Raw genomic sequence first — 20,898 nt, 5'->3', positions numbered from 1 at the left:
CCAGGCTTGAGTCTCTGGGGTGGGGGACTGTGATAATGTGCCTGTCCCCCCCACACACACCTTTCTCTCCCTCCCCCATCTCAAAAAGTATACCTGGAATGGTGAAATCACACATGCACAAGCTCCAACAATATACCTATCCACCGCTCCCCTCCCCACCAAAAAAAGAAAGAAAGAAAGAAAAAACACCCTAATTCTACGTAGTATATACTGAATACTTACTTATTTATTTTTAAAGATTTTTTAATCTATTCATGAGAAATGATAGGAGAACCAGACATCACTCTCGTACATGTGCTGCTGGGGATTGAACTCAGGACCTCTTGCTTGAGAGTCCAAAGCCTTATCCACTGGACCACCTCCTGGACCACTATACTGAATGTTTATAAAAATCATAATAATTTATGACAGATATTGAATGCCTACTTAAACATGATGTCTAATACATTTCTGTGTAATAACTAAAAAAGAAACCACTTGTCACAGCAATGAAAATCCACATCAAAAGAAGCTATCAGGGTGGGTGGGTGGGGAGAATACAGGTCCATGAAGGATGATAAATGACATAGTGGGGGTTGTATTGTTAAATGGGAAACTGGAGAATGTTATGCATGTACAAACTATTGTATTTACTGTTGAATGTAAAACATTAATTCCCCAATAAAGAAATAAATTTTTTAAAAAAGAAGAAGCTATCATAAGGGAGTGGGCAGTGATGTACCCAGTTAAGTGCATGTATGACTGACTATGTGCAAGGACCTGGGTTTGAGTCCGCTTCCCACTTGCAGGGGTCACTTCACAAGCAGTGAAGCAAGTACTGCAGGTGTCTCTCTGTCTCTCTCACACCCAGTCTCCCCCACCTCTCTCAATTTCTTTCTGTCCTATCAAATAAAGGAACAAAGAAAAAAAGAAAAGGGGGGGAAATGGTCACTGGGAGTGGTAGATTTGTCATGCAGGCATCGAGCTCCAGTGATAACCCTAGTAGCAGTAAAACAAAGAAAAAAAAAAGCTATCATAGGAGAGGGAGGTTGAAACCTTGAACAAGTCAAAAGCACATGAAAATTTAAAATATTATCTTTTAATCACTGTAATAGGTCATCTTCTTCATGATGATTTAAAAAAAATAAGAGATTAAGACAGAATTGAGAGTTCAGGGAAAACATTATAAACTACTTTCCAAGCTAGATATCTTCAGTTGGCCTTTGTTTTGGCACTGAGTCACAAAATCCCCTGGGCTATATGTTCAGTCGATTTCTCAAATTAATCTCCAGTTAGTAGAGACAGTTCAAGCCCCAGTTGTTGGATCTCTTTATCTCTAATCTCTCAATTCCAAATTGTTTTCTTTATTTTTATTACTGGATAGAGACAGAGAAATAGAGAGGGGAGGGAGAGATAGAGAGAGGGAAAGAGACAGAGAGACACCTGCAGCCCTGCTTCACCACTCGTGAAGCATCCCCCCCGTAGGTGGGGATCAGGGGCTTGAAACTGGGTCCTCGTGCACTGTAATGTGTGTACTTAATCAGGTGCACCACCACCTGGCCCCCCAATCTACCAGAAGTCTCCAGAATATAACTAAACAGTCTGATTTTGGAAAAAGCCATCCTCTCCCTTTTCCATGATTCCCACCTAAAAACTCCCCTAAGTGCTGGGAGGCAACCTCAACCATAATTTTTTTTTCTTGTAGTGAGGCATCTGACTGATGAGTTTGAGAGAACTCTGCACTTGTTGGTTGGTGCCTGCCTCCTCCTACTATTGGCTTCTTAGACACATCTGTAGTAGGAGGGTGGTTGAAGAGGGAAGCAGTTCTAGAGGTCTGTGTTCAATGGGTTTAAGTCTATGCTCTCTGAAGCTCAGCAGACCCAACCTCTCTACCCCTAGATCTTCTGACAAAAGGACGTGCAAAGACTACCCATCCTGTGACTCTTCTTAATAATACTTTAGGTGGTCCAGGAGGTGGCACAATGGATAAAGTGTTGGATTCTCAAGCATGAGGTCCTGAGTTCAATCCCTGGGAGCATGTGTTATCAATCAGAATGATGTCTGGTTCTCTCTCTTCTATCTTTCTCATTAATAAATAGTCATTAAAAATAAAAATACTTTAGTGTTTCATCATGATGTCTCCACCACAGTTCCCAATGGTTTCTGATGAATATTCTTTATTAAGTTTCTTATTTTTTAATCAAGAATAGATAGGCATCAGAAAGTCCCTATGCTGACCAGCCCAAACCATGCTTTATAGCCTTGTTTCACCAACATTACAGCTAATATTTTCTTCTGTTTTCAATTCTCATGTATATTTCTCAACTGGTGTACCCTTAAAGGGGAAAAACATATATGATTCATTATTACTCAGAAAACATACCTCTAATGCTTTCATAAAAGCTGTTGGCTCCTCACAATTTCCAGGTGTCAGTATCTCAACCCAGCACAGACACGTATTTTATATGATCAAAGAACAATTCAAATCTTCCCTTCCTGTGCTTTGGTTACCCCCACACTCCCCACATTTCCCCTCCTGAAGCATATTTTTCTCTTTCTGCCTCCCCACCTGCTGTCTACCCAGTCTGCCATGACATTCCTGTCCAAGCACACCTGAACGCATTCATTCAAGCTCAGTGCAGCTATGTGCTCTCCTATGTCTTTCTCAGCTTCCCTAGGCAAGAATTACTCACATCTTCCTTGTCACTTAAAGAGTGTTTACAGACCTATAATCCGAACCAAGCTGACTGCCCTGGTAACATGAATCACAACTACCCATCTTCCCATCACCTGAAACTTAACTCAGATATTTTATAATACATATCAATAATCTAATCTATGCATTTCACAGAAGTTGTTACTATTATGAATCAGATCTTTCCTTCCAATTACATCACCTGTTGTGTAAGAAAATGACTTTTTGAAAACTGTTTCTCTTGCGACTCTGGAGAAAAACCTACCAATCTATAAATAATTTGTCTCTTGCTTTCCAACATTTATACTATCATTCCTTTTTCTGTCTTTCTGCATTGGCTTGATCCTCCAGAAAAGTATAAGTGGTAGGTGGTATTCTTAGTCTTGTAACTCTTGGCTGTTGTTGATACCAGGATTCTACCATTCCAGGTCAAATAGAGTGGGGGCTGGGCTAGAACCTGGGTCCTGTGCATAATAAAGCAGAGACACTGTCAATTTCTCTCTCTCTCTCTCTCTCTCTCTCTCTCTCTCTCGCCTCCAGGGTTATCACTCAGGCTTGGTGCCTGCACTATGATTCCACTGCTCCTAGAGGCCACTTTTTTTGATGATTCTTGGCTAGGACAGAAATTGAGTGAGATGGAAAGAGAGAGAGGGAGAAAGAAAGACAGACACCTGCAGATCTGCTTAACAGCTTGTGAAGCAACCCCCTGCAGGTGGGGAGCCAAGGGCTCAAATCGGGATCCTTGCACATCCTTCCAAATCGTACTATGTGCACTTAACTGGTGCACCACTGCCTGGCCCCTCCTTCTGACTCTTTTTAATGAGAATACTTTAGAGTTTTACTATTGTGCCATCAATATAGTTATCATCAATTTCTGACATTTTTTGTTGTTGTTTTTCCCTTGTTGCCCTTGTTTTTTTTCTCTTATTGTTGTTGCTATTGTTATTGATGTCGTCATCGTTGGATAGGACAGAGAGAAATGGAGAGAGGAGGGAAGACAGAGGGGTAGAGAAAGATAGACACCTGCAGACCTGCTTCACCACCTGTGAAGTGGGGGGACCGGGGGCTCAAACTGGGATTCTTTTGCCAGTCCTTGGGCTTTGCGCCATGTGCACTTAATCCGCTGCACTACCGCCCGACTCCCATCACTAATATATATATTTTTTAATCTGGAGAACTAGGGAAAAATAGAAACAGGCTGGGTGTATGAATTAACCTTTCAAGGCACATGTCCAGTGGAAAAGCAATTACAGAAGCCAGAACTCCCACCTTCTGCACCCCAAAAACAATGGTCCATACTCCCAGAGGTGGAGAAATGTTAGGGGATAAGATGACCAGAGAGCTCTGGACCCCAATTCCATCAGGACCCAGAGAGAGAGAAAAGAGGAAAAAAGGGAGAATATATGGAAGTAGTAATAGGTGTAAGAGTGACTTAAAAAGGAAGAGAAGGCAGAACCACAGAAAAAATGGGCAAAAAGATAGATAAATTATATGGAGAACAAAGACAACAAAAAAATGCTGTCATTTGCATATATCTAAAATACAAGAAAACATTAATTCAAAGAGATAGATGCATGCCTATGTTTACAGCTGCTTTACCCACAGTTGCTGAGAAAGTGGAAGCAACCTAAAGACCATGAATAGATGACTGGATAGAGAAGTTATGGAACATTATCCTGCAGTCAAAAAAATATCTATATTGTGGGGGGTGGGTGGGCAGTGGCACACCTGGTTGAGAGCACATGTTACTTTGCACATGGACCCAAGTTCAAGTGCCCATTCCCCACCTGCAGGATGGAAGCTTCACAAGCAGTGAAGCAGGGATGCAGGTGTCTATCTTTCTCTCTCCCTATTTCCCTCCCCTCTCAGTTTCTCTGTGTCCTATCAAAGAAGAAAAGGAAAAAAAAAATTTTTTTAAGAGAAAAAAATGGCCATTGGGAGCAGTGGATCTGCAACACCAGTACTGAGCCCCAGAGATAACCCTAGTAGCAATTAGAGAAAAAAACAAACAAAAAAAAAGGTATTGTGGCCCAGGTGATGGTGCACCTGATAAGGCGCACACACTGCAGAGCATAAGGACCCAGGTTCATGCCCCTGCTCTCCACCTGCAGGGGGAACTTCACAAGTGGTGAAGCAGTGCTGTGGATGTCTCTCATCCCTCCATCTTTCTATCTCCCCTTTCCCTTAATTTCTCTGTCTCTATTCAATAAATAAAAAATAATAATAATACAAAGACAGCTTTTCTTCATGACAAAATGGATGGAACTAGAGGTAATTATGCTTAGTGAAGTAAGGAAGGAAGTAAAAGATAACTACTGGATGGTTTCACTCAAAGTAGAATATAGGGAATTGAAACTCATGAACTAGCTAACAAACCAAAAAAAAAAAAAAAAAAGTGACCAAACTTTCTCTAAGACTTTGTGAGAGATGTGTGTGTGTGGGTGGGTGTGGATGTGTGGGTGTGTGGGTGTGGGTGGGTGTGTGTGTGGGGGGGGTGAGTGGGTATGGTGCAAAACACTAGTGGTGCAGTGAAAGATTATAATATTACAATCTTATAATCTTGTAAACTATTATTAAATCAGAAAACCTTTTTAATTTTGGGTTTATTTTTAAAGAATTTATTTATTTATTTATTTATTCATGAGAGAGACAGGAAGAGAAAAAGAACCAGACATCACTTTGGTACATGTGCTGCTGGGGATCGAACTTGGGACCTCATGGTCGAGAATCCAATGCTTTATCCATTGCACCACCTCCCAGACCACAAACCTTTTTTAATTTTGTAATCTAACAAAAGTGACTTTTCTTCAACTTACCAACTTAATAAATTACATACACAGAATTCCTAATGTTGTACTAGCCTTGCATTCCTTGAGTGCAAGTCATGAGTTATGCAGGATGCAAACATCCTAGCCAACTTTTTTAGTTTTTGATACTAGAATTAGTCCAGTCTCATCAAATAAGCAGAAACATTGTCTCTTTTCCTGTACATTCAAGGGGTTTAAATGATGATGGAAAAATCTGTATTACAAACGTTTATTAAAATACTTAAGACTATCAAGTCTGGTGACTGTGTGTGTGTGTGTGTGTGTGTGTGTGTGTGTGTGTGTGTGTGTGTGTGTGTGTGGTGGTATTATTTATTTTTGAAGTCTTTTTTCAGATCCAAGGAGAATCTCATCTCAAGATTGAAGCATGTGCTTTATATATTTGATGCTCTGGATTTAATTCCCAATACCACATGAGACCAACAAAGGCAAAAAAAAAAAAAAGTGAAACTCCATGATGGGGAAGTGATACTTGCTCTCTTTCTTCCACCCATTAAAAAAAAAAAAAAAAAGGGCGGAGGGTAGATAGCATAATAGTTATGCAAACAGCCTCTCATGCCTGAGGCTCCAACATCCTAGGTTCAATCCCCTGCACCAGCATAAGCCAGAACTGAACAGTGTTCTGGCAAAAAAAATTAGTTGTTTTCAGTATACTTTCATAATTTTTTTTTTACTTTCTTTTTTTTTACTCTCATAATTATTAATCTAAGCTTTTTCTTTTTTAGGATATCTTAATAATTTCTATTCATTGCATTACAAAATTGCTTGTTGCTTTTTTTTTTCATTTCTCCTGTACCATAGTATTCATTCAAGTACTCATAACAGCTAACACACTGTAGGATACACACTGTAAAGTATTGTATTCTAGATATAAAGATTTATCTACCATCTATCAATAAGCAATGAGACCGGCGGCATGGAAATGTTCCCCAATGGTACAGTTAATGTTATGTTACCTCTAGTCCCTAAACTGTTTTCTGCTCTCCTGATGCTATTTTCAGACTTAAAAGCAAAAGAGAAATGCATATGTATTTAAATGAGTCAATCCCAAGCCATCTCCAAGTAGCTCCTAAGAACAGAACTTTACCATAGCTCTCTGAGGCAAATGTGAGGTGTCACAGCTTTTGTAAAAAGCAATCCAGAACTATCTATAGAATTAAGTATAGTTTGGCCCAACAATTCCATGCATGGGATTTTATCCTAGTAAAGTCAAAGCAGGAATGTATAAAATACATAGGAAGCATTACAAGTAGTACTTATAGTGGCGGGGGGAAATGAATGAAGTCAATGAATGAAAAATTCCTAGCAAATCTACACTACATATTACATGGCAAATAAACAAGTTAACCTTATGCTATTTGACTTAGAAGGAAATATATATATTGTAAAAGCCAGATGCAGAGAAGCAAATCATTTAAAAGTTTTGTGTGTATTCATAAATATATGTTCTCTACAGTTTATTTGAGCATGAAGAAAGAATTTATACCAGGCTATTAATTTTAGTTTCCTGGAAAGACATAACAGAGGAAGATGCCATTTCAGGGAAAAAAAAGTTTTAATTTTCCTTGTATTTTCTGTACTGTTTAAATTAAGAAAAATTCTTTATATTCTCATGGAGAAAATTATTTTCATTGTACAAAAAAAAAAAAAAAACATGGTCTGGAAGGTGGCATAGCGGACAAGGCATTAAACTCTCAAGCATGAGGTCCTGAGTTTAGTCCCCGCCAGCACATATGCCACAGTAATGTCTGGCTCTCTCTTTCTTCCTATAGTTCTCATTAATAATAATAATAACAACAACAACAACTACCCATTTGTATTCTGGTGTCAATGTACATTCTAATAGTCCTTTGAGAAAAAACAAATCTTTGTTGATTTTAATATAGTCAGAGTGCCTCAAGCACTATAATTTTCCTAGTACCAATGTTCTCTTTTGCCTATTTTAGAGGAAGACAGACACAGACAGAGGAGAGATGCAGCACAGCTGTACCATCCCTGGAGCACCCCTGGCACCATCACTGGTGCTCCTTTGTGATGTTGGGGGCTTGAATCCAGGGTCCCAAGCATGGTAAGAGATGTACCCTACCAGGTTAGTTATTCCTTCGCCCCTTGAGCACATCTTTGTACAAAGCAAGCAAGCATGCCAGAAACAGCATTCCATTTCTGCCCAGGTCTCACCTGTGCAGCAGTGGCTGCAGTTTGGAGGAGACGGGACTCTTCCCACAGGCACCGGGCCACAATTCGAGCAATCTCCATTGGCTTCTCGAGGTATCTGCTCTGTAAGATGGAAAGAGAGAGAGTGAAAAGTAGCAGTAGACTATTAAGACATGAATCAAACTATTCCCACTTCAAGTCAGCATCCTTATAAGTGAAGGGGAATGGTTATAATTATTACATGGCAATATAGGACAAAGGTCACAGGTGCCTGGATGCGATCAATGAAGAAAGGCAGTCAGGGTGAGGTATAATTGCGTGACTGAAGATAAATCTTTGTCAAGGAGTATTTAATTATGGTCAAAACTTTAGCAGTTAGAAGCAAGTCTTTTTTTTTTGGTGGGGGGAATGGTAGCATACATGGTTGAGCACACATATTACAGTGCGCAAGGACCCAAGTTCAAACCCCTGGTCCCCATCAATAGGGGGAAGCTTCAGGACCAGGGAAGCAGTGCTGCAGGTATGTTTCTCTCCCACTCTATTTTCTATCAAATAAATATTTTTTAAAACTCTGTATGTTAAATATATATAATTAATTTAAAAATAAAATACTAGAAAAAAGTCATTTTTTAGAATCTGGGGAGACAGCATAATGGTTATGTACATAACTTTCATGCCTGAAGCACCAGAGGTCCCAGGCTCAATCCCTGGTGCCACCATAAACTGAAGTGAAGCAGTGCTCTGGAAATATATATTCACACAAACATACAAGTCATTTTCTTATGAGTTCTTGTTATGAACATGTTACTAACGTGCCAAGGTAGTATATAATTCACATGACAATAAAATTACTACCTTAATAAAATAAGTGAATTTCAGGTAAAGATACCCAGGAATGAGTACAGAGAGATTTGAGGGGCTAATTGTTTCACTTTAGATTTAATGTATAAGTTAGATCCTCTAGTCATATGACAAAACTACTTTCAGAAAAAAAGGCTAAAATATCCTGCAGGTTCAGTTCTCCCCGTCCAGCTTCTCATCAGACCTGAAGGAACTGCTTGATTCTTCGGAGATTGTGCTGATAGAGAACATTTGATTCTTGTAGGAAGCGGCTATACTGCTGGTCAATCTCACCCAAGAGATTATGAAACACCAAAGTGGCATGTGATTCTTTGCTGGCTGCATATGCCCTGGAAAAAGAAAGAAAAGTAAAGAATGATTCTGAGGGAGTCAGGTGCAGTGGGTTAAGCGCAGGTGGCACAAAGTGGAAGGACCAGCATAAGGATCCTGGTTCGAGCCACCGGCTCCCCACCTACAGGGGAGTCGCTTGTCTCCCCTTCGCTGTCTTCCCCTCCTCTCTCCACTTCTCTCTGTCCTATCCAACAACGACATCAGTAACTACAACAATAAAACAACAAGGGCAACAAAAGGGAATAAATAAATATTTTTAAAAATCATTCTTTAAAAAAAATGATTCTGAAATCTATACACACAGCGAGAAAATTCGTCTTCAAGAAAGAAAGCAATAGACACAAATGACACTTTAACCCACATGATTCATATTGCTCAATACATATCATCAATTTAATATTACTACCCACTATGATAGCATAGAAACATTGAAGTGAAGTGGGACAGATAAGCTGTTTTGTTTTAAATTCACAGTCAACTATGAGATTAGATGATAAATTTCAAATAAGCAATCCCAGGCTAAGATGGCCTATCTCCCAACATCTCTGAATCACTTCCCTTAGTCCTTCACTAACATTTGGAAAAGCTAAGTCAGAAGTCAAAATTAATAGGTGGGATAGACTTCCAGAGGCAGGGCTACAGAGAGTAACAACAGCTGTGTCTCTCGCCTTTCCCTGGTCAACTAGGAATAACAAAGATCACCTGAGAACACAAGACGACAAGACTTGAAATACTTTGGGAACTCACCAAGTCATGGGCTAGAAGTGAGTAATTAAGCTAAAAAATCTACTTGTAGTTAATAAGCCCACAGGCTCCCATAGCCTACAGGGAAGATAAAGAATAAAAGAGGGTTTAACAGCTTCACCTCAAGAACTGAGACAACATTGAAACAACTGTGAACTCTTTAAGTACCTTACATAGAGACACAAGTCAATCCAGGCAAGTGTGATTAGTGGATTGAAAAAGTACTGAGCGAGGGACCTCATAACACATCATATACAATGGTTAAACCAAGAAGAAACATTGGAGAAATGAACCAGGACAAAAGCCCAGATTAAAAAAAAAAACCCAAAGGTAGAAGGAGAGAAGAATGAGGACAAGATCCAACACTAATTGAGGCATTAGTCACAAGAGTGAGGGAAGCATTTGAAAGTAATATAATCAGAAATGGGGAAACAGCTAGTGAGATTCTGAAAGAAAACACTATCTCCAGGTAATCAGAGAGCGGAAAGCTGAAATAGCTGAGCTAAGAGCACAACTAGCTGAACAAGCTAATACTATATCAGAACAGAGTAACAAAATAGCTCAGCTACAGAAAATAACAGAGGGGAGAGAGAATAGAATTGAGGCAGAAAACAGAATTAGCAAGGCTGAAGATGAATTAGAGAAAACTAAGAAAGAAGTAAGAGATCTCAAAAAGAGATTAAGAAATACTGGAGGGGGTCGGGCGGTAGCGCAACAGGTTAGGCGCATGTGGCGCAAAGCTCAAGGACCAGCGTAAGGACCCCAGTTCGAGCCCCCGGCTCCCCACATGCAGGGGAATCACTTCACAGGCAGTGAAGCAGGTCTGCAGGTGTCTATCTTTCTTTCCCCCTCTCCGTCTTACCCTCCTCTCTCCTTTTCTCTCTATCCTATTCAACAACGAACGACATCAACAACAATAAGAACCGCAACAAGGCTACTACAACAAGGGCAACAAAAGGAGAAAAAAATGGCCTTCAGGAGCAGTGGATTCATGATGCAAGCACTGAACCCCAGCAATAACCCTGGAGGCCAAAAAAAAAAAAATACTGAAAACAACAACAGAGACATATGGGATGACTTCAAAAGAATATACGCATTATTGGCTTACAGAGGAAGAAAGAGAAGGAAGGGAAGAAAGCATTCTACAGGACATAATAGCTGAGAACTTCCTAATCTAGACAACATTAAAGACATTAAAGGTTCAAGCTCAAAAGGTCCCAAAAGAATTAACCCAGAATTAAAGGCACTAAGACACATCATATTTATAATTAAAATAAAGGATAAAGAAAGGATCTTGAAGGCTGCAAAAGAAAAAAAAAGTCACCTACAGAGGAAACCCCATAAGATTAGCAGCAGATTTCTCCAAATACTAAACGCCAGAAGAGAATGGTAAGACATATACTGACTGCTCAATGAGAAAAGCTTTCAACCAAGAATACTGTATCCTGCTTGACTGTCATTTAGACTAGATGGAGGCATAAAAACCTTCTCAGACAAGCAACAGTTGAAGGAATCAACTATCACCAAGCCTGCCCTGAAAGAAGTTCTGAAAGATCTCTTATTAAAAAAAAAAAAATCACATCATGGGGGGTTGGGCGGTGGCGCAGCAGGTTAAGTGCACGTGGTGCAAAGCGCAAGGACTGGTGTAAGGATCCCAGTTCGAGCCCCAGGCTCCCCACCTGCAGGGGAGTTGCTTCACAAGCGGTGAAGAAGGTCTGCAGGTGTCTTTCTCTCCTCCTCTGTCTTCCCCTCCTCTCTCCATTTCTCTCTGTCCTATCCAACAATGAACAACATCAACAATAACAATAATAACAAGGCTACAACAACAAGGGCAACAAAGGGGGATAAGTAGCCCCCAGGAGCAGTGGATTCATGGTGTAGGCACTGAGCCCCAACAATAACCCTGAAGGCAAAAAGAAAAAAAAATCACATCATGGGTCTGGGTGGTGGCACGCCCAGTTGAGCACATGTATTACAATGTGCAAGGACCTGGGTTCAAGTCTCCGTTCCCCACCTGCAGGGGGAAAGCTTTGTGAGTGGTGAAGCAATGCTGCAGGTGTCTGTTTCTCTCCCTCTCTATCACCCTCTTAATTTCTGGCTGTTTTTATACAATAAATAAAGATAATTAAAAAATTTTAATCACATCATCGTAAATATGCCATATATCAGAACACTCTAAAATTTTAGACTACTGACATTAAAATATCTTCAGTCTATAATATCAATAAATGTCAATGGACTGAATTCACCTGTTAAGACATAGAGTAGGAAGATGGATCAGAAAACACAACCCAACCATATGTTGTCTGCAGGAATCCCACCTAACTCAACAAGACAAACAGACTAAAGTGAAAGGATAGAAAGTTACCATAGAAGCCAATGGACAACAAAAAAGGGCAGGAACAGCTATTCTCAGTCTGATACAATAGACCTTAAAATAAACAAAATTTTAAAAGGTAGGGATGGACATTACATAATGCTCAGAGAATCAATAAACCAAGAGGACTTAACAATTATTCACATCTATCGCCCAATGAGAGTCCATCTAGATAAATCAACATCTATGGAAAGGACTACAGCAATAAATTAATAGCAACACAATAACAGTAGGGAATTTCAACACCCTTTAGATGTTAGACCAGAAACCAACAAATACTTAGAGGAAAATATTGGCAGAACTATTTTTCACATAAATTTTAAAGGCATCTTCAATGAAATGAATCCAATTACAAAGAAGACTAAATAAAAAATGAACCAATGAGACTATAACAATTTGCAAAGCTTCTGTACAGCAAAAGAAATCACCACCCAAACAAAGAATAACCAAAATAACAAAAAAACAAATGACCCCATTCAAAAATGAGGAGAGGATATGAACAGAATATTCATCATAGAAGAGATACAAAAGACCAGACATGTGAAAAAAAATGTTCCAAGTCATTGTCAGAGAAGTGCAAATAAAGACAACAATGAGATACCACTTCACTCCTATGAGAATGTCATAGGTCAGAAAAAGTAGCAGCAACAAATGTTGGAGAGGTTGTGGGGACAAAGGGAGACTCCTACACTGCTGGTGGGAATGTAAATTGATTTAACCACTGTGGAAAGCAGTCTGGAGAACTCACAGAAGGCTAGAAGTGGCCCCCATAGGACCTTGCCCTCAACTTGGATCAACAACAGTAGAGAATGTTCCATCCTCCGAAGGGAAGATGGACAACATACTCTATGCTACACCTGAGGAAGATGGGTCGATACTGGGGCAAAATGGTATGTTCCTACTCATGACCACAGAATGTGAGCTCAGATCTAGAGGGATGCAGAGGTCACACAGGCTCCTAAGCTAATTATGGGCCCCAGATTACATCAAATCGATGGGGTTTACAGTCAACAATACTTATACCCCTTTCCCATATTAGGGAGCTACTCTCTTCCCTGATCCAGCTTTCTGGTCCTTTTCCCAGCCATGACATCATCTCCTCAGACAATAAATAGGATCCACCTGCATATCAGATTTCAGGCTCAGGCAAAAAAAAAAAAAAAAATCAAACACTAGTATAGCTACAGGACCTTTGAAATATAACTAAAATATGCCTACTAGCTATCTACAAAATGGAGAACCCCCCAACACTTCATCTGCACTACTCCAGCCTTTAGTTCCATGATTGGTCAACAATTTGTTTGGCTTTGCATGTTAACTCTCTTTTCAGCCACCAGGTTCCAGATGCTAGCAGGATGCTACCAGATATCCTTGGACAGACAACCCCAACAATGTGCCTTGGAGCTCCGCTTCCCCAGATCCCTTACCCACTAGAGGAAGAGAGAGATAGGCTGGGAGTACGGATCAATCTGTCAACACCCATGTTCAGTGGGGAAGCAATTACAGAAGCCAGACCTTCAACCTTCTGCATCCCACAATGATCTTGGGTCCATACTCCCAGAGGGATAAAGAACAGGAAAGCTATCAAGGGAGGAGAAGGGATACGGAGGTCTGGTGGTGGGAATTGTGCGAAGTTGTATCCCTCTTATCCTATGGTTTTGTCAATGTTTCCTTTTTATAAATAAAAAATTAAATAATAATAATAATAAAGAAGGCTAAAAGTGGACCTACCCTATGACCCTGCAATTCCTCTCCTGGGGATATATCCTAAGGAACCCAACACACCCATCCAAAAGGATTTGTATATACCTATCTTTATAGCAGCATAATTTGTAATAGCCAAAACCTGGAAGCAACCCACGTGTCCACAACAGACGAGTGGCTGAGTAAATTGTGGTATATATACAGGATGGAAATACTATTTAGCTATTAAAAATGGTAAACTTTTGGGAGTCGGGCAGTAGCACAGTGGGTTAAGCGCACGTGGCACAAAGCGCAAGGATCGGCACAAGGATCCCAGTTCAAGCCCTGGCTCTCCACCTGCAGGGGGGTCACTTCAAAAGTGGTGAAGCAGGTCTGCAGGTATCTATCTTTCTCTCTCTCTGTCTTCCTCCCCTCTCCATTTCTGTCTGTCCTATGCAACAATGACAGCAACAATAATAACTAAAACAATAAAACAAAAGGGAATAATAAATAAATATTAAGAAAAATAAGTGAAGACCCCATCTTGGATGGAACCTGAAGGAATCATGTTAAGTGAGACAAGTCAGAAACAGAAGGATGAATATGGGAAGACCTCACTCAGACAGAAATAAAAAAACAAGATCAAAATGGAAAACACTAAGCAGAACTTGGACTGGAGTTCGTAAAATAAAGTCCATTTATTGAAAATAAAAAAGAAATTAATAGGTAGACCTGACTAAGTGAAAGTGAAAGCTGTTGGAACTCTGTCATTGTCTCCTTAACAAATGAACCTATAACTCTTATTTGTATCTATTTTCTTCAATTAAATGGAATTACAAATTGGATACAAGCTTTGAACCATGACACAATTACTACTCAGTAAAAACTATATTTACCAGATGTACATAAAGTATCAGAATGCACAGAGGGATGCTGAGTGCACATTACCATGCACTAGGACCCAGGGTTCAAGCTCCTGGTCCCCACCTGCAAGGGAAAAGTTTCACCAGTGGTGAAGCAGTGCTGCAGGTGTCTCTCTCTCCCTATCTCCTTCTCTCTCAATTTACACCTCTCTCCAAAATAAATAAATAAATAAATGAAACTATCTTTAAGGGGCCAGGTGGTGGTGCACCTGGTTGAACACACACGTTACAATGCACAAGGACCAAGGTTAAAGTCCCCGCTCCCCACCTGCAAGGGGATAGCTTCACACGTGGTGAAGCAGTGCTGCAGGTGTCTCTTTCTCCCTCTCTATTGCCCCTTCCCTCTCAGTTTCTGGCTGTCTCTATCCAATAAATAAAGATAATTGTCTTTCAAAAGAGCGTTGGGCAGTAGCGCAGCAGGTTAAGTGCACGTGGCATGAAGCACAAGGACTGGCATAAGGATACTGGTTTGAGCCCTCGGCTCCCCACCTGCAGGGTAGATTCACAGGTGGTGAAGCAGGTCTGCAGGTGTCTATCTTTCTCTCCCCCTCTGTCTTCCCCTCCTCTCTCCATTTCTCTCTGTCCTATCCAACAATGACAACATCAATAACTACAACAATACAAAACAACAAGGGCAATGAAAGGGAATAAATACATTTTTTTTAAATGTGACCTTACTTATAAAAAAAAAAAAAAAAAGGAATATATAGAGGATCTCACCAAGTAAATGAGATCTAAATCTATCTTCAGAACACTTGCAACCAAGCAGGATATTTGAATGTACTGAAAGGCAGTTGCCCAGATGAGTTTTTTTTTTTTTTAATTATCTTTATTTATTTGTTGGATAGAGACAGAGAGAAACTGAGGTGGAGAGGATATAGAGGGCGAGAGCCACCTGAAGCCCTGCTTCACTACTCACATAGATTCCCCCTGCAGGTGGGGACTGGGCGGCTTGACCCTGGTCCTTGCTCACTGTAACACGTGTGCTCAATGAAGTGTGCCACCACCCAGTCCCCTCAAATGCCATTCCATAGTAAGAAATGTTTTATAAGGCAAGTATGAAAAAAAAAGGCAAGTATTTCCTTACCTCCTGTTCTCTTTTACTTGTACCTGTACGTTTTTGATAAGCTAGAAAAGTACTAAGCTAGAATAGCTCTTGATTCAAAGGAAGGCATAACATAAAAAAAGGGGGGGAGGGTTTCTTAAGAAGAACTTACCAATCTTGACTCTCAATCCAAGGGGCCAGAAACTGCCGCAGCTCCATGGGGAAGCTGTCACTGTACAGCTGATGAAGCTGCTCCAGGTACCGGGTGTCCAGCTGTTGAAGCTGATTCCACTGGGCCATCCTGCTTCACTTAGGGGGTCCCAACTATAAAGTAAAGCATCCATTTGGTCACTACAAATCCCAGCAGAGGCAAACAATCTAAACATACCCCCATCTGCCCAACACAAGCACCAGGTCTAATAATTAGGAATAAAATATACTTTGGCACCTGAGGATTTGGCTCAATAGGTAGAACACAGAATTTGCATGCCTGAGGCTTCCAGTTCAATCCCTAGTGCTATATATATGCCAGAGTGGTACTCTGCTCCCTCTGTTTCTCTTTTTAAAAAAAATTCCTTTTATGAAAAGATACCATGGAACACTTCCTGGCATGTTTTCACTAGTTTACAACGATGCACATACATTCACACTCCCTTCATCTAGAGCCAAATAACTTCTAAACTGGGGTGACAACATGGCACGATGTCAAATTCTAGAATTCATTATCTACCAGAAGTATGTAAAAATTAAACATTACTTAACTTCTAGATATCATTTCCACATCTATAAAATAGAGATCACCGGGAGTCAGGCAGTAGCGCAGTGGGTTAAGGGCAGGTGGCGCAAAGCACAAGGACTGGCCTTAGAATCCCAGTTCAAGCCTCCAGCTCCCCACCTTCAGGGGAGTCACTTCACAAGTGGTGAAGCAGGTCTGCAGGTGTCTTTCTCTCTCTCTCTCTCTCTCTGTCTTCCCCTCTGAGTCTCTCCACTTTTCTGTCCTATCCAACAACAATGACATCAATGACAAGAATAAAACAACAAAGGCAACAAAAGGGAATAAATATATATATTTTAAAAAGCAGAGATCACCATTCTCATCTCTCAAGAATGCTGGGAAAGCATTTCCAGATAATATATATTCCAGGTAATAGTATTTACAGATCAGTGCCTCATCAACATTTCTTCCCACACTACATCTCTATAAGGTGAGCTGGCTCTAGGGTTATCTCTGGGGCTCAGTGCCTGCACCACAAATCCACTACTCCTAGAGGTCATTTTTCCCATTTTGTTGTTGTTATTGTTGTCATTGCTGTTGTTGTTGGACAGGACAGAGAGAAACAAAAAGAGGAGAGGAAGACAGAGAGGGGGAGAGGAAAGACACCTGCAGACCTGCTTTTCCCCTTGTAAGGCTACCCCCTGCAGGTGGGGAGCCAGGGGCTCAAACTTGGATCCTTGCACAGGTCCTTGCGCTTCATGTGCTCTTAATCCCACTGTGCTACCACCTGGCCCCCTCAACTTTACTTTTTTCTGACTCACTTGAGATGTGGAAATTAATGCATCAGGATCAAGTGAAAAATCTGCTGCATAGGCTAAAGGCTGTTGTGCCATCTCCTGGGTTCAGTTAATCTTTTTCTATAAAATTAAAGCACAAAAAAATGTCTCAAATTGAAACCGAGAATATATTTTCATGATAAAGTGCATACCTTCCATGCACAAGGCCCTGCATTTGATCCTTGGTACCAGAGCACAGCAGATAGCATCAACTGCACTATCACCTAGGCCACAGTACTACATATATCCTTCAGAGGTCATTAATCAAATTGTCCAGGAAAACCACTGCCTCCTCCCTAGCTTTGTGTAACTGTTTCATGGGGGGGGGAGAGGGGTAAGAATTCACTTTTATATTCTTTGTTTTATTTTATTTTTCTTATATTTGATAGGACAGAGATAAATTAATTAAGAAGAGAGGGGGAGACAGGCAAGGGGAGAGACACCTGCAGCCCTGTTCAACCATTGGTGAAGCTTCCCACCTACTACAGGTGGGGATCAGGGGCTTAATCTCAGGTCCTTGAGTATGGTTCAGGGTGCGCTCAACCAGGTGCGCCACCACCCAGTCCCCACTTTTATATTTCTTAATGTTTTATTTTCATTATCTATTTATTCCTAATGAGAGAGGGGGGAGAGGAAGTAGAGAGAGGAAGGAGAGGAGACAGAAAAGCAGAGAGATAGAGAGAGAGAAGTCAGAGCATTGTTCAACTCTAGCTTATGGCAGTGCTGGGGATTGGACCTGGTACCTTGGAGCCTCAGGCACGAAAGTCTTTGCAGAACCATTATGCTATCTCTCCAGCCCAAATTTCTGAATGCTGGTTTTTTTTTAAATTACAACTTAATCTAATGAAAACCACTACATCTAATTCAAGTATTTTTTAATAATTTTTTTCATATTTAATTTATTTATGTATTCCCTTTTATTGTCCTTGTTGTTTTTTTATTGCTGTTATTATTGTTGTTACTGATGTCATCATTGCTGGATGGGACAGATAGAAATGGAGAGGGGAGGGGAGTTGGGCTGTAGCGCAGCGGGTTAAGCGCAGGTGGCGCAAAGCACAAGGACCGGCATAAGGATCCCGGTTCGAACCCCGGCTCCCCACCTGCAGGGGAGTCACTTCACAGGCGGTGAAGCAGGTCTGCAGGTGTCTATCTTTCTCTCCTCCTCTCTGTCTTCCCCTCCTTTCTCCATTTCTCTCTGTCCTATCCAACAATGACAACAACAATAATAATAACTACAACAATAAAAACAAGGGCAACAAAAGGGAATAAATAAATAAAATAAATATTAAAAAAAAAAAGAAATGGAGAGGGGAGGGGAAGACAGAGGGGGGAGGGGAAGATAGATACCTGCAGACCTGCTTCACCGCCTGTGAAGCGACTTCCCTGAAGGTGTAGAACCGGGGGCTTGAACCAGGATCCTTACAGCGGTCCTTGTGCTTTGCATCACGTGCGCTTAACCCACTGTGCTACCGCCCAACTCCCTCAAGTATTTTTTTAATCTGTGGACTGAATGACCATGTCACTGAATCCCAGAATTCTGACAGTGACTCATGCAACAATTTGAGCACCATTACAGGTGAAGAAGAAAGAAGTCATTCTCTTCATTCCACCTAGCAGCTGGCTTAGGGCATGACACAGGGCTTAATTCTTTCAAGGTGTCTATAAAATACAGATGAACAGAAAGTAGATGTTAATATACAAAAGAATGTTAAGTGTGCGGTTTTGTTAATGTTTTCTTTTTTTTAAATAAAAAAAAAAAAGAAGAATGTTAAGTGTGGTTTTGTTTCCTACATCTGAAGAGAAAAAGAAAAAACGGAACAGCAAGTTACCAAAGACTTTGTGGACTTTTCAAAACAGGAGTTTCTCAACCCCTTGGGGATAGTTTACCAACAAGTCATAAGGCAAACAACTGTTTTCTAATGGGGAAATTATTACTGTAAAGATTACTAAAAAAAAAAAAAAATTCCTTTTTGTCCAAAGCCACAGTTGTTGCTCACATACTTCAATCCAAAGAAATCAAGAGACTGCATTGAGAATTACTAGTCAAAAGTACTTGCGAAAGAAAAGGGGACTTGTTACATTATTTCAAGGGTTGTTGTTGCTGTTTTTTGGTTTTGTTTGTCTAGTAAGAAAAAATATATATACTTTGCATCCATGCACCAGGAAATAAGGGAGGTGAGGCACAAAAAGCAGATGCATGCAGTAATCCTGAACAGAAAATAATCTAAAGAACATTTCGGTTCCTCCTAAATCCAATACTTTAGTCACTGTACCACCTCCTGGACTGCTATCTTTTCTCTTTTCATTGGGACTTCTTTGAGTGTTAGCCACACTCCATGTTAGAAATACCTACATTTTAAATAGAGCACACCTGTATTTTATTTGTAGCCTGCACTAATCTCCTCTGCACCATGTATTGCACTGGGGAAAACTCCACAGATGGTGAAGCAGTGCTGGGGTGTCTCTCTTCTCTCTGTTGCTCCCTCTCTGCTTTCTCTCAAGTTGAAAATTGGGTTAGGGAGCCTACTCAGTGGTATCACACATGCAACAGGCCCTGGGTTCATTCTCCTGTGCTATATATAAAATAAACAAAGCATAAAACCAAAAGAACTATACAGAGATCTAATCTTCATCTTGCCTTTTTCATTTTTATTTTCTAGGGCCAGCTGGTGGCACATCTGGTTGAGCACACATGTTCCAATGTACAAGGATCTAGGCTCAAGCTTCCATTCTCCACCTGCAGAGGGAGAAACTTCACAAGTAGAGAAAGAAGCAGTGCTTCAAGTGTCTGTCTCTCTCCATCTCTATCTCCCCCTTTACTCTCAGTTTCTCTGTCTCTTTCCAATAAATAATAATAAAATAATTTTTTTTTTTTACTTTTAAATGTGGCTTTAGGGAATGAACCCAGGGCCTTTTGCATGAGCAACCCTGATTAGCACCCTCTCTGGCCTGACTTCTCTGTGGGGAAGGACAGCAAGAGATAGAGAGAGGAGAGATATGGATCACTCCTCCACCATCCATAGGGTTTCCCTGGCACAGTCCATTTATCCAGCTATCTCTGAGAAAAAGACTCTGAAAACTATGGATTAAAAGTCCTTAGCATTATTTCAAATATAATAATGCTAAGGACTTTAAATAAGTCATCTTCCACCCTTGAGATGGGCACCATCTCTGATCATAAATGTTTCTGATTAGAGAAGCAAGAGCTAACAAAATAATTTCCTCTAAATTGAAAGTAGCACAACTAAACACACTCTCATTTACTGAGCCCCAGTAATAACCCTGGTGAGTGAATATATATGAAAGAGAGAGAAAGGGAAAAAAGAGAGAGAGAGAGAGAACCACAGCATGACTCTGGCATAATGTGATAATGTGATGCTGGAGACTGAACTCAGGACCTCATGATTGAAGCTCCAACACAACCTCCAGGGCCACCCTTTCACCATTTCTTATCCCAAATCAATTTCCTCAATGCTCTGGGAAATTTAGAATAATCCATCAGATTAGCTAGTATTCATAATCAAGCCATCTTTCACTACTAGATAAAATACATGCATTTGAATGTCCCTTCATATCATCTCCTGAAGCAGTAAGTTAGGAGTGCTGTGACTTGGTGTGTGCCTGTAAAGCAGGACAGAGAGGTTGGGTGGTGAAACAGTCAAGTATCTCCACACATATTTCAGTCAAGGTTAGCTCTGAGATCTAAAAAGACTAAAGGTGAAAATACTAAG

At 40.5% G+C, this 20,898-nt stretch overlaps 1 protein-coding gene across 8 annotated transcripts in view; it reads right to left on the bottom strand.

Moving 5' to 3' along the window:
* Positions 1-20,898, bottom strand: part of STAT3 (signal transducer and activator of transcription 3) — a 91,214-nt gene that overhangs the window by 32,613 nt on the left and 37,703 nt on the right. For 6 of the 8 annotated variants that reach the window (XM_060203489.1, XM_007535002.3, XM_007535001.3 and 3 more), the window contains 3 exons: positions 15,789-15,940; positions 8,699-8,843; positions 7,678-7,776 (listed from right to left, as the gene is read on the bottom strand). In XM_060203489.1, coding sequence (XP_060059472.1) covers positions 7,678-7,776; positions 8,699-8,843; positions 15,789-15,916 — 372 coding nt within the window. In that variant the 5' untranslated portion in view covers positions 15,917-15,940. Of the gene's footprint in view, positions 1-7,677; positions 7,777-8,698; positions 8,844-15,788; positions 15,941-20,898 lie in introns of those variants that run through there. The other 2 variants (XM_060203492.1, XM_060203493.1) reach the window with 2 other exon arrangements.

Source organism: Erinaceus europaeus, chromosome 12 (genome assembly GCF_950295315.1).
Source record: "Erinaceus europaeus chromosome 12, mEriEur2.1, whole genome shotgun sequence".
NCBI lineage: Eukaryota > Metazoa > Chordata > Mammalia > Eulipotyphla > Erinaceidae > Erinaceus > Erinaceus europaeus.
The sequence above is the reverse complement of the archived record's forward strand: the minus strand, read 5'-3'. Positions and strand labels throughout refer to the sequence as shown.